Source organism: Pagrus major, chromosome 2, assembly GCF_040436345.1.
Source record: "Pagrus major chromosome 2, Pma_NU_1.0".
Classification (NCBI taxonomy): Eukaryota; Metazoa; Chordata; class Actinopteri; order Spariformes; family Sparidae; genus Pagrus; species Pagrus major.
Window position 1 is genome coordinate 30,511,246 of NC_133216.1, and position 14,965 is coordinate 30,526,210.

The window sequence follows — 14,965 nt, forward strand, 5'->3', positions numbered from 1 at the left end:
TAGTATTGGTATTTCTCTTTATTACATTTAGTAACTTCCTCCCAATGTCTTAGTTCTTATTGTTAGTGGAGGAATCCACCATTCTTGTGCAGGATTCAAGATACCGACACATCCACAAGAGATTCACAGGAAACCAACAATTAGAAAAAAGGAGCTTCAGTGTTGCTGTGTGCCAGTAGCTCACCTGCAGTTGAATCAGGACTGATGCGACATTTCCTCCTGCAAGAGTTCAACATGCAAAACCACAAATGACTTTTATCGTGATGCAGGCACAGGAGAAATGTCGCTGATGGATGTTTGCATTGGCTATAGTTCAAATGATTGACTTTCATGGTTTAAAACCACACAAGGCGATGAATTGTCTGTCAGTTTAAAGTTTGTGTGGCTACACAGGTACAGGATGGTCTTTTGTTGCATTTCTGACAGATGAGCTGACCAAGGTGTGTTTGCTTTCATTTCGGTGATTTTGAACAGAACTGTGGGAGTTGTGGAGTAAAACCAGTAACCACAGGTGTAATCAAATCTACCAGGATGACATCTGAAGGGTTTTCACTTTAAAAAGATATGTAGTCACGTAGATTGGAATAATGAGCAGTCAGCTAAAGAGTTCAGTGCTGTTTTGCAGCCAATTTTAAAGTGTTCATTGTTGGATCTCCTGTTCAGAGAGACAGGCATTGCCACTGTAAATGTGGGAGGTATCAATAATGATGTACTTACACAGTGCACTGTTCATTTTCAAGTTTCAAGTGGAGGTCGTTTGATCAGAATGGAAGGAAAATGGCTGCTGTTGGTCTAATAGGCAACTGTCTGGGCATCCATGACATGAACATGTTTGTAAAGCTCTGGTGTAGTCTTGTGTGCTTGTGTGAGGAAGGTCCATCAGTGGAGCCTGAAGGAGAGCTGTGAGGCTTAAATTATGAGCCAAACACCAAAGTCTATGCTCTGCAGGCTTATAGTAGCAGTATATGGAACTAACAAAGGTGCTGTGTTGCATAAGAAGATAACAGGGAGCTGTTATGGTTTGCAAATGCTCCTCATTATGGTGTCGATAGCCCATTTTATTGGTGCTGCCTCCATTTTGATCCACCACCTATGAACAGGGCAGCGATGATATCCGTATTGTCCCTTGCAGCGTTAACTCTAATGCTGCAATTTGCTGCAACCTGGCAAATAGTTTCTATCTCACAGTCATCATCGTTCTCTAGATTCAGCTGTGTCAGTCCGTGGAGCCGCTGGCACCCTTTTGGCCCGCTCGCACCGCAGCCAATGAGCCCGAAAATGCAGAGATTTACTGCTGAAACACCCCGGCCTGAGAGACAGCCCTGGTTTTACTGAGGCGGCCCTGAGGGAGGCAGACTGAGGAAGATGGAGAAGAGGAGGAGCAGGAGGCTGATGACCAAAGCAAGTTGATGGAAAAACAAGTTGTGTATCAGGGAGGCTGGCATCATGACAGCTGCTCATACTCGTCCCTTTGTTGGAAGTTACTTGAGTAAAAGGTTAAACTGGTGTCTTGTTGGCGACACACAGTCTAGTCCTGCAGGAAGTTGGCTTTGCTGTTTTCTGGAAATGACTTCAGTGTCATGAACAAGGACATATCTCTTATACGTCAATCTCTTATGTCTCATGCTATTTTATGATACATATGTAGACTTACCCATCCCCCTAACTAAAAGACAATATGTGTTGTTGCTGCATTGCTTTATAGATTTTTGAGGCCTCTGTGGGTGGTGATATTGGCGTCTCTGCTTTTTCTTCCATGTATCCCTCCTTGTATTGTTGTTGAGTGTTGCAGAATGTTGAATTCAGTCCTTGATGTTAACAACATAACGGGCCCGGCGACGCTCGCTGCACTGCCAGTGTCTCTTCTTAACTGCTAAAATGTTTCAGGCTGAATATTTTATCAAGCTCCATTTCCTCATGCTATCGCAATGCCAGCGTTTTAGCATCGCCATCATTGTTGTGTGAGTTGACGTTACAAATCAGAAGTGGGTCGAGGGTTGTGTCTGCTCACAGCTGACAGGGGCAACAGATATATTTGTTGTTTACTTCACGGTGTGAGCCACTAGGAAAGTGCAGAAAAAGCCTTTGGAGGGAAAAAAAGAGCCTTTTCAGAGGCTTGCCCCCTCACAGGATCATCAATAAAAGATAAGGGAAGGAAAGCAGCACTGATGGTGAGGCAGTGACAATGAAAAAGATGAAATAGCCTATTTCTTTTCATTGATCTTTGTGCCCTATGGGAAGAGCACTGAGAATGGAATTAGTATGTGATGCAGCGAACATTACATTACCCACCCTGTACATGGAAGTAGACATGACGTACCTAAACATATGCACACACTATTACACCTTTATCACAAAGGTTATATGGTAAAAGGAAAAGTCTGTCAATGTTGTGTGTTTTTTGTCTAATCTCATAAAAAGACCAAAACCAACAATAAATTGATCCTTGTAACAAATGCAGTCTATGTAGCTCGTTTCTCTCTGCTGTACAGCTCCATTGTTGTCCAAAAACCATTAAACACATCAATGAGCCACACTGCTGCACAGGGTGTTCCTTCATTACCATGAACACACACTGTAGTTTGCCCTGACTCAGTCGAACATACACCGGCCTGCTGCTGCACAAACTCACCAGTGCAGCAAATGTATGTTCATCCACAGCTGAAAATAGTTCCCAGCAAACGCACTGTTTGATGAAAAATAGTTCCCTGCGTTTTTGTCTGACTCTTTTCTGAAAGTTTGCACCCTCGTTAGCGATGAATGAGCTCGGTCTTGGTGACACAGAGAGGCTCGAGAAGTATTGAGAGACGGGTAGCTCAGACTGTACAATGTTTTTGTCTCTTCAGATGGTCACTGTGTCATAAACACTTGCTGTGACTCCCCTACATGTTGGTCCTTGAGTTGACCGATCAAAGCTTACAGTCACAGAATGTAAACAAACAACAGCGTCTAATTTAGTTCGTATTACTGCGTTTGGAAAAGTTTAAAAACAGAAGAAAGAAATGACTGTGACCGTTCCTCTGTTTCACAACTCCACCCTGCGGCACCAACAACATCATTCCTCTTTGTTTCTTCATATTAGAGTTGTGGACAGAATAGTGTTCTGTACTCCTATTGGTCAATGTTTGGAAAAAATCTGAACATGTTAGTCTTTCCATCTGGGCATCGTAAGGCATACCAGATGTCATGAAAAAGGAACTGTTCTTGTCCACTGGCCAAATGGCTAGTGAATGTTCGGATTTTAGCAGCCACTCAATATATTACCATTGTTTTGTTGGCTGGGGTATGAAGCAAAATTACCAGCCACTTGCATATTTTACCAGCATTTGGGCTTGTAGTAGATGGTGCTAATTTTGAGCTCTGTCCACTATGATATACTACACAGGATAAAACGATCAGTCGTTATGCCCATCGCATATATTTTGTTTTTACAACGTCCTACTTCTGTCTGGTCTGGTTCTAATCATGTAGTCTGAACCCAGAATAACACATTGTTTGTTTTTGTCTTTTTACTGGAGTTTTTGACAATCAGAAAAAATAAAAAAAAACATCTGCCCTATCCACAGAAGGTAGAAATTGTACTGACATGAAACTGCATTCTTTAATATCAAACCTTCATCAAAAGCTGCAGTGATAGATTACTTTGGACACCACACGAAATTACACCATCACCAAATGAACACTAGCATGTTAGCAACTTATTCATACACCCAGCAGACATGGAGCAACATTAGCAGTCATTTGGAGTTGTGTTTCTGTTCACTTAATAAACATAAATCCAACCTACACTCTTCTTTCAGCTGTATTTAACCATGTTTAAGCTGGTCGTAACTTTGCTGTGGGGTGTGTTTGGAAGATAACTTCCTGTGGGCTATCAGAGCTTTTCCCAGTTGCCTGCTGGGTCTTAAACATGGTTAATGAGAGTAAAATCTATGGGCCAGAAAACCAGAACAGATGATAAAATTGTCTTTAGTATTGAGCAAAACTGCAGAGTTGTGTTATCGTTTTTATCCTTGAGTTTGTCATATGAGCGACACCTTTTACATTACAGATATTCATATGGATGATTTTTTATGTAAAATGATTTACCAGTGCAGCGTTACCTTGTTGCTCATTAAACTGTTGAGACTATACACCCAGTGTGTTTTGTACTGTTGTTGAAACTGCTCTGACAGGCTCTACTGCATGAGGTTGTGTCAGGTCACAGCCTTGTTTGTTTGCATACCTTGAAGAGTTGTCATGAAGCTTGGAAGGGTGGTTCAGCTCCTTGAGTGCCGTTGTTCTTTATCTCTGTGCATAGCTTTAGTTTGACACTTGAGCCATTAAAGAAAGACAGTCAGTACGTCTCTAGTTTCAAAACTGAAAGAAGTGAAATGAGCTTGATCACGTGTCTTTATCATTACAGATTTCCAAGCTTTATGGTTGTGGTTTTACTGTGAAGACGTAAGTCATACATGAGCTGATGTTGAGCTGATGAGATGTCTTCATCTATTCTTGTACTGTCAGCAGATCAGCTGATTTGTTTTACCTGTTCCCCTTCCTCAGCCTGAACAAATTCACAGTGATAATAAGAATGGGTAACAATTCACATCTGGTTTTTCTTCATTAGCGGCTTCATCTTAACACTGATCGGTGGTTTGTAATTAATATCACTAACAATATATATCATGGTAAACTGTTGCTGTTGCTTGGAGAGGCACTCTCAGTTGCCCATGTGCACTGTAGCCTCTCGCACAACCAAGCCCTATATATCCTACAAATACAGTTTTCTCTTATTTTTAAAAAAGCACAAGGGTTTACCATTAACATTACAGACATCTGTTCCTTTACGACAGCAAACGGCTAGCAAGCAACCGAACTACCTTCCACTCGGAAAGTGGAAATTAGTTAGCCAAGCTTGCTAGCATTAGCACTGATTCCTAACTAGATGTTACTTGTTGCTCATGTTATTCAGACACCTGCTGACAGACTTATTAGCAGCTCTGGCCCTCACTGCTGTGTTCATCCTGAATTGTAGAGAGGACAGGGTCTGGCTAGTGTTGGCTGTCTCTCTGTCACATGACCCGTTGAGGCTTTGGCAAATTACCAGACTGTGAAATCTCTCTGCAGTGGTAGTGCTGTAACATTAGCACTCTGTATGTTAGTCAGTGATTCAAATGACAACACGAAGTAACGGAGCATGTGCGAAATTCAAGTCGAGTCACAGAAACGTAAGAATGCCAGCTGATTACTGTCAGTGTGTGCACTGGATTTGTAGTAATATTATGGCAGAAAATAAATAAAACTTGTGATTTTGACAAATTAAGTACACAATTAAGAACAAAACACCAAGGAGATACCGATTTCTGAGAGAAAATAATAATAATTACAGTTGAAAGAAGGTTTATTACAATAATCACTCCATTTGCTACATTTTTATTTAGTCTTTTTCTGTTGCTCTGCAGTGGCCCAATATCTCTATAGATAAGTTGGATTTTAGCTTGCATTACTCTGAAGTCTGCTTGGGTAGGTTTCTGGTTTTGCTGATCTAGACCAGTGTGCTAGCTTAAAGCGGTTTTATTTTATCCAGATCAGTATTACCAACCCAGTATTTGGTTGTTACATTGGTCCAACCCTCGTCTGAAGAGATATTCTGTGTCTTCTTGCCTCTTCCATGAGTTGCAACTTGAGTCCAACCTGTTTTTTCCTACAGGCCAACCTGAACGACTCTCACAACCAGATGGTGGTCCACTGGGCTGGAGAAAAGAGCAATGTCATCGTAGCCTTGGCCCGGGACAGTGCAGGAGCCACTGGGCCCAAAACCAGCTCTGTAAGTACACCTCAACTTGTCCATGCATAAGAGAGATAGAAAGCCAAAACCAGCTCATCCATGACCTTTGATAGTTATAACCTCACATAACCTCACATATTCTTCACGGCATGTCCCTTTTCAATAATCACTAAATAGCCTCCATAAATCAGCTGTGTGTGTGTGTGTGTGTGTGTCTAACATGTATCTCATGTTTCCGGTGATTGTTGAGCCACATATGTCTATTTTCAGCGATGTTTGATGTAGTAACCTCTTCAGCCATTCTCCAGGGGCGCTTTTTACTGCCAGAGTGACTCTGTGCTCATTAGGTGGAGCAAGCAGGCTGGCTGTCCGCAGGGCAGGCTGACGCTGCTCCGCCACCCCTACTATCTGCTTCACCTTACGAGCCAAGAGACACTGTGGCTCGCTATCCGCTATATTAACTCCACTGCTAGCTGTTCGTTTTTACAAACCAACCACGAGAAATACACAAGGTCAACCCCTAAACACCTGACTACCACTGAACATACAGTTAGGAATTAATACCGTGTCAGTGACACTGACAGAGATTGTTGTAGCTCATCTGCTGGACAAAAGAGAGGGAGATCGGTGGGACCCGTGGCCGAGTGTCTGTTCTCTTGTCACAACCCCTGGGTGCTCTGGTAGTCCCACTGTACATACACAGGGAGGGAGGGGTTGCTGCTGGCTGCTGGCTGCTGTATTGTTTAGTAATTGTACATAGTCATTCGTTGCCAAAGACAATTCATTGCTACTTTTTACATGTGTAGGTCATGGCAAGACTACTTTGATTTTACTATAGAAGGAAAGCAGAAGAACCTCAACACATTTTATACAAATAATAAATGCTGTACACATAAAGGACATTGTTCAAGTCATCTTTTTCTTTTTTTCTTTTTTTTAATGTTGTGATAAATATTGTACCATGGACTATATATCGTGATGATATCATACTGCGAGTTTTTGATATCGTTACATCCACTACTCCAGCTGTATTTTGTCTGATGGAAAAATGTTTCACAATATCCGTATTTTCCAGACATATATACAAGTATAAAAGACATAGACTTATAAAAGTCCAATGTTTGACCAGTATTGATCAATAAAATAAGTAATCATCCATCTTGTAAGAGATAGACAACACCAACTAGAATATATCAGATTTAAAATTTTGGGCAAAGTAACAGCCAAACCATGGAAAGGTTAGAGAATAACGCTTGTCATTAGTTCTCATTGCACTATAAACTTACATTTTTTATATTATACCTCATCTCACCTAGACATCCATAACTCGAGAGCCAGATGTGCTTTCCAAAAAAAGACATTTTTAAATGTTTAATTGTGTCCTGATGGATGTAGTCCAGGGGATACTTAAGCCTGTTAGTTAATTACAGATTAATGGAATGATTTCAATTTGGTAAGGAGTAATATCAGAGTACTTTTTTCCCCAGACCAAATAATGGACTAAAATCTACATTAGGGTTTATTGGGGGGATTTTAGAAATTGTGATAATTTTCTATGAATCAAACAACAGGCCTGTATTTGTGGTCTGTTAAACAAGAGGTGATTATGCCAGGTTTCATAGTTGACCAGTTATAATAAAAATGTTTCTGACATCTAACAATTCTGTTGACACCTCTGTTTTATAGCTGTTTAAAGTTAACTGGTGGAGTTTATTCCCTCTAGTAGCGCTTGCCATCTTAAATTCTAATCATTCTAATCATGCAGCACATTTTGAAATGAAAAGTATTGATTGTTCAACTCTAATCTACATTCTATGTCTCCAGGTCTATGTGTCCTATGACTATGGAACCACTTTCACACTCGTTTCGGAAAAGTTTCAGCTTTCAGTGGTCAAGGCCAAGGACGGCAGCAAGCAGGTCATCTCCCAGTTCTACCACAGCCCTGCAGACAACAGGAGGGTGAGTCACAGTCAGTATTTCTTACAGACTAAGGTGTGCGATATGGTCGCATGCTTTTTAAAACAAAGTTAACAGCTCCTGGGCAATAAGGAAGTGCACTGCTCAAGCTGAGGTTATGAAAATGAGGTGAAATGTACAGTTGTCTGAAATGATCAGCTATCTATTGCATGTAACAACAACACATCTAACAGCAGGTACAGTAGTGTACAGTGGGGTTGAGGGGGCAAATCAAATGTGTTATAAATAGAAAAGTATCGTTTGAATCCTCTGAGTTCCCACTGGGTTCTTGGTAATGTCTCTGGCTCCGTAACTAAGCAAAAATGTGTCTTGGACAAACTCGGAAGTGTCTCAAAAGTGTTTCCCACTTTTTCCATTTTACAGTGATGGAAGTGATTATGCTCCTGGGTACTGTTTATTTTTAAGGATTTTGACTGTTATTTTACTTCTTCTTCTGCGATCTCTTCCTCGTCTTGGAGATCTGTGAAAGGTCTTTGGTGGTGTTTTGACTTCCTGGATCTGGTTTGCTCTGACATACACTTTTAACTTTTGGTCGTGCGCCTTTCTTAAAGCAGTGATACCAGACCCCATTAAAATGACTTAAAATGTTTCTACTGGAAGCATACACCGATCAGCCACAACATTAAAACCACTGACAGGTGATGTGAATAATATTGATCATCTCATCACAATGCGATGTTCTGCTGGGAAAGCTTGAGTGCTGGCATTCAGGTGAATGCCACTTAACACGCACCACCCATCCAAACACTGTTGTGGACCAAGTACACCCCCTCATCACAACAACACTACCCGATGGCAGTGGCCCCACAGCAGGACAATGTGCCCTGACACACCGCAAACACTGCTCAGGAACAGCTCGAGGAACACAATAAAGGGCCCAAGGTGTTGACCGGGCCTCCAAATTCCCCAGATCTCAATCTGATCGAGCATCTGTAAGACGTGCTGGAGCAGGTCTGATCCATGGAGGCCCCACCCCTCAACATACAGGACCCAGAGGATCCACTATAAAATGCCCTGGTGCCAGACACCCCAGGACACCCTCAGAGGTCTTAAGTCCATGTCTTGACAGGTCAGAGCTGTTATGGTTGCACAAGGGGAACCTTCACAATATTAGGCAGGTGGTCATAATGTTATGCCTGATTGGTGTATATAGGCAAAACAAAATGGACCGAAAATAGACCCTTGTGGCACACCACACATCAGTGGAGCTGAAGATGAAACCTAGTTCAGTTCCAGTAATGCCTACACATTGATAAGAATGTAATGATATTTAGTGTATGATCAATAGTCCTAATAGCTAGCATTAATATAGTGAAGATAATAATGGAGTAGGGCTGCCCGATAAATCGAATTTTCATCGTCATCGCGATATGAACATGTGCGATAAACACATCGCAAAAGACTGCCTGACACGCGATGAATAAGAAAAATCATTTTGTTTACATGCGCCATGCATGCACCGTGAGCATGCCAACATTTAGCCTATCAGACAGAGCCCTGGATACAAGGGCCAATCAGATGAAGCCCCAGGTAGCCGTTAGCTACCCTGACAAAATTAATCGGCATCAGTTTGGTGGTGATTGCCAGGTTATGATGGCTGAGGGAGGAGAAAAAAGCGATGAAAATGGTCGACGAAGGCCTTGTGGTGAAAAGAAACAGCACTTCTGCTATATGAACTTATTTTGGATTCAGGAGAGACGACGGTGTAACGTGGGCTGGTGAAGGGGAAGGTGATGGTCCACTTTAGTGCGGTTGCTCCGGTTACTCAAGAGACGGCAGGCAACATGTGGGGGTTTCCGCACGGCACTTTTATTCATAACACTGACCATACCATGCCAGGTCTCTACGGCACTAATGTTACAGGCATACATGCAAATGAACACAGGCCGAGGTTCTTCTACCAACACTTCACAAAATAAAAAGGGAAGTCTTCGCTCTGTTAGCGTTATCCTTTCTCATGAGGAGCGGAAGTTCACCTGCTCTTCTTCATCGTACAGGTTACATTACCCACTAAACAAAAGGAGGCGCCACCTAGTGCCGCTACATTAAATAACTGACTGTTACAACGTGTTACAAAGACAGGTACTGTGAGCACATCAGCATGTCTGGGAATGTGGTAACATGTCACCGTACACGTCTGAAACCTAACAAAGTTAACATGCTGGTTTTCTTGGCCAAGAACTTGTGTTAAGGGAATAACAAAGGTTGTAACTTGCCCTAACGGGTAGATATTTTTTCCTGATTTTATTTTCTCTTGATTTAGTGGGCTGGCCCTACTCTATTTCAGTTTTGTCCCTCATACTACAGATCTCTGCACCTTGTTAGGCAGAGTCTAGGGCCTTGATGATTGTGATGAGAGATATTACAGTTCATTTAAAGTGCCATGTTTAATTTATATTTATTTAATTATTTAAGTTGTTTCCCCCTGGATTTTTTATTCATTTCAACTCTGCATGGTAAGAGATGTTTTGGTTGAGTTTGCAAGAAAATAGTTTAAAGGGAGCAGGGGAAATTAAACTTTTATTTCATATAGTTATAATGTCTTATTTAAATTAATGTTCTGCTTAATTGGTTGGGTATTCATGTGCAGTTTGTTCAATAAAAGCATGTTCGAAATAATTTATTTCATTCTTTATTCAGTGGGCATTGGCTATTCAATGTTTGGGGTCTATGTTAGCAGTGTACCTATTAATGCGGAAACACTATTGTTAACTGTATAGTTAATAATATGCAAACTTCAATATTTGTTTATTTATCGCAAGTTATATCGTCATCGCAATATTGAACAGTGTTATCGCACATCGCAGATTTTCCTCATATCGTGCAGGCCTATAATGGAGTCCAAATCAGTTTCAAGACCCCATTGAATCTGATAACGAGGTCCAAACCAGTGAAGCCAAAATATGCGATAAACCATAACTTTCTTACTACTGAGCACTTGCTTTTTACTTTAATGGATGTCTCTGCTGCTTCGTACTGAGAAATATGATTCTTTTTTAATACCGTCTGTTTCACAACACATACCTACCACGTTCAGAGGTCTATGACGTTTGCACTTCATGGCTTTGGTTTTCCTTTGAACACGTGCACTCTGAGCCTCAGGTCCCACACCTTTCGAAAAGAAGCAATTAAAGTTGGCACAGTTGGACTGAACTCCCATTAAGTTCTTGAGACATACAAGGTTGATCAATAGAAATGGAAACATTCTCACTTAGAGTGTTGTAAAGTTTAGGGTATGCTTGAACAAACCAGTTTGTATGACACGTTGTCCAACAAGTCTGAAGGCAAATGTGTTAATAATAATTATAAGGATAAAGGTGGCCTCATCTCTTTTAAATGTACCTCATAGGTAATGAATGATAATAATAATGAAGTGTTTCATCACGTTGCTGTCTCATCATTGCATACAGGATTTCATATTTTTACCAATTTGTTGCTGTGTACCAGAAAAGCAGTAAACGCAGCAGTGAACATGAAAGCCAAGTCCCTGCATGTAGAGGATGCACACAGGAGGATGATTCACAGGGCTGACAGAGTGTCAAGGGGTCATTTGTCTGGCTCAGGTGGGTTCAGCACCAGATGGAGTACAGTGAAGAAGGGGGCCTTTGGATAACGGGAAGGAGACAGAGATGAAGCGATAGTACTGGACAAATATAGGTTAGGCTGAGGAAAAGAGCAGGATCTCTTCTGTGTTTCTGCGTAATATCAGAAAGCACCAGCAGTGCCATAATCGGCTGAACAAAGCTTCACTGCAGGATTCAAAATTATTACCAGCCCCCTGCCAGATGTTGGTAAAATATGCAAGATTTGTTTCACTCACCAGCCAAAAAAACTGCTAATCTATTGAGTGGCTGGTAGGAGTATAGCAGTAAGTCAGGGTTCGGCACGTACCTCAGTTTTGGGGTCATGATTCGGTACAGCTGGAGAAAAACAACAAAAAAATCCCAAATGCATTCTTGCAGTCTGGGTTTCTATTGATTAATTTCAGATAAATTAAATTAAATGTACTTATTTTATCTGACAGTAGTGAACGTTATAGTTTGTTCCAGCCTGTAGTGCATTAAGCAGTAAACAGTGATTCATTACTGACATTGCTTCAGTAATGTCTTCAGCCCTGTCGTCTTCCACATCCACAGGCTGCTGAGAAACAGCGGGGACGAGATGATAAGTCTCTGTAAATGTATTGATTAAAGAGTATGGCCTAAACCTGCTCCAACTGATAAGTGTCATGAGATAACTTTTCTTGTAAATGGCACTATGAATAAAATTGACCTGACGTTCCAGACACATCTGGGTCTGCCGTCTAATTTGCTAGTTCTTGGTCAATCCACCACTCGCTCTCCGAACTTTTCTCACACAGCTGATTTGAAAGAAGCAGGCTGGTCTTCTTGCTCTGGTGTCTCATTTGAACTCACCATAGTGTATAGTCAGTAATAGTGTCGTCTTTGTGCACATTCTTTGTACGACTGCATACACCGAACAGTGGCATCCGTACTGTGATGGTTCGGGTCGTATACATGTACCTTTAGACCACAAATGGTTGGTAAAATTTGAATATTCATTCTCCATGTAGCCTGTGGACAAAAAGTAAATTTTGTACCCTGCTTCACTGTGTTCGCTGGCATGAAGTATACTGTATCGTATCGTATCGTAAAACTTTAGTAAAGAGTAACGTTTGAGTAAAGAGTCAGAGGTTATGACACCTTAACAGGCCTCTTAGCTGTGTTGAAAGATGATCCAGACTACATTCTTCTAATGTCTGAACATGTTTCCCGTGCTTTGAATGAGTATGAAACTAGATGTACACAATCGCCTGCACGCGTTTTCAGATCAATGATAGTCTAACTTCTATAATCTAATCTGACAGATTCTTTGGATCAGTCAAGAGAGTCAGAGCCAAGACATGTGATGTGAAATGCATCCAGTTGCGCAATAGTTTCAAAACTAATCAGACAAAACTCTTGTAACAGAATTATTGTGCACTTTGTAGTAAGTCCAGGTCAACTCCAGGGCCCTGCTGATTCCAGTTTGTGCCAAAAGTGCAATCATACCAAAGTAGTCAGTAAACAAGAACTGCATAAGAATGAATAGAGACAAAGAAATCTCAGGAGCTTACACTAAATTTAGCTTCAATGCAGAGAAACTATTAAATTGGTTCAATCAGTGTATTTGAGAACAGTTGAAAACTCACCCAATAATGTAAATCCAGTCATCATTTCCTCCCCCCATGCAAGTCAGGTGAAGTCTCGTAGTCCACAAAACATTTCTGGAGCTTCACAGCAAAACAGTGTTGCAGCATTCTGCTTAACAACTGAAGTAGCTGGAGACTTCTTTCAAAACAGAAAAACAACCAAAAAAACATCAAATGCTGCACAGCTCGTCTGGTTTAATCCAAATCTCCAGTAGTGCCAAGATCACAGATTGATTTGGAAACATGTTATTTACGCCCTCAGCGCATGGTCAATCTTGTGCACCTACGTCAGCTTTTAGTTTAGCAGCTACAGTAAATAACGTAAAAAAATATTTTCAGTATACTGCACTCCTCTGAACACTTGAACAGCCTCTGTTCCCAGTGGGACTGAATTAGCAAAGCACGACTGTACATTAGTGATATGGCACCTCGACTTTCCACCGCAACACTGCACTCGGATATCACTGAAGCACCTGACAAACATTTGCTTCAGTGACTTGTGATTTCTGCTATGCTGTGCCCTGCTTACACAGAATTGAGGCGTTATTGGGAATACAGCGACACTGCACATCAAAGTGAGCTGGGAAAAGTGGGATTAGCAAAGTACAGTTACATAATCAAACTTTGTAATGGGGCTGGGGAATACATGTATTTCTGGAGCGCTGAATATTGGAGACTATAAATGTCTGCTATCCTATTCGAAGTACATTTTTTTGTAAATGTGTGAAACTAGCTTAAAAATTACAGTATATTAATGTTTTAAAATGCATCAAGGAAACGTGTTACACGTTGTTGTTGTGCTTAAGTCTGTATTTTCTTTTTCTTCAGTACCTGTTTGTAGACTCCACCCACAACTACCTGTGGAACACCTTTGACTTCTGTAAGAGCGTCCAGGGCTTCTCCCTGCCCTTCAAGCCGACAGACCTGCTGCTCCACAGCAGAAGATCCAACCTGGTGCTCGGCTACGACAGCTCTCACCCAAACAAACAGGTAAAGACCAGCTCTACCTGCAGTATGATGGTTGTGCTGCCCTTCTCTTCTTTCGTCACTTCTTGTAGAAAGAGAGGCTTCGAGTTTTTCTACCAACAGATTTCTTTGTATAGCCGAAATTTTTGGCGAGTCATATTCTTAAATAAACAATAGTTAAAATACTTCTATTTTGCATTTATTTTGAATGTAATACTTTTTTCTTAGTATTTGGTTGTCCCCCTTTTGCTTTAATGTTGGCATGGACTCCACAAGTTAGTAAAACCTGCTGACTAATGTTATCCAGCACGCTCTGACAGTGTTCCACAAAGCTTCTTGTGATGTCACAGAGTGCTTGGCTTTCTCCTTCTTCAAGTGCCCCCATAAATGTTGAATGAGGTCGAGGTCAGGTGACTGTGGAGGACAGTCCATGACAGTCAGGACTCCTTGGTCTTCTTTGGTCTTCAAGTAGTTCTGTCAAAGCTTTGAGATGTGCTTGGGCTCATTTTCTGAAGATCAAGCAAGACTTAAGGTTTCTAATATCGACATCACAAGAAGCTTTTTGCAACACGGTACAATACAAATCATGCTGGGATAACGTGAGTCATCAGGTTTTACATTAACTTGTGAGTCCATACCAGGTTGAGTGCATGCTGTCATTAAAGCAAAAGGGGTATTGCTTTTTGCACTCGGATTGTTAAGATGATATAATTTGTGTATTTTGTAATGAACAAAATAGAATTACATTCTAAAGAAATGCAAAATAGAAGTATTTTTATTCGTGGTGTCAGACTCTGGACCCTACTGTACATACAATCATAAAATGACTTTATTTCCATATGATTTTCATTGCAGTGTTGTTGTACCTCTTGAGATTCTATCAAATTTCCATCACTTTATGGACCATTGTAGTACTTTATGTACAGTATCTGGTGGCACAGAGAAGAAACTAATGGTTGCTGAGGTTTGTGCATCAAACTGTTTTTGGTTTCCTTGTCTTGAGTTTGAGCACAATAGTGCCAAACGGTTCTCCAGCATTCTCCTTGTCACATGTGTAAGAG

General features: G+C 41.1%; 1 protein-coding gene across 2 annotated transcripts in view; it reads left to right on the top strand.

Moving 5' to 3' along the window:
* The window catches only part of sorl1 (sortilin-related receptor, L(DLR class) A repeats containing), a 102,410-nt gene that overhangs the window by 12,171 nt on the left and 75,274 nt on the right, over nucleotides 1-14,965 (top strand). For both annotated transcript variants that reach the window (XM_073491798.1, XM_073491806.1), the window contains exons 2-4: nucleotides 5,693-5,809; nucleotides 7,595-7,729; nucleotides 13,767-13,928. In XM_073491798.1, coding sequence (XP_073347899.1) covers nucleotides 5,693-5,809; nucleotides 7,595-7,729; nucleotides 13,767-13,928 — 414 coding nt within the window. The remainder of the gene's footprint in view (nucleotides 1-5,692; nucleotides 5,810-7,594; nucleotides 7,730-13,766; nucleotides 13,929-14,965) is intronic.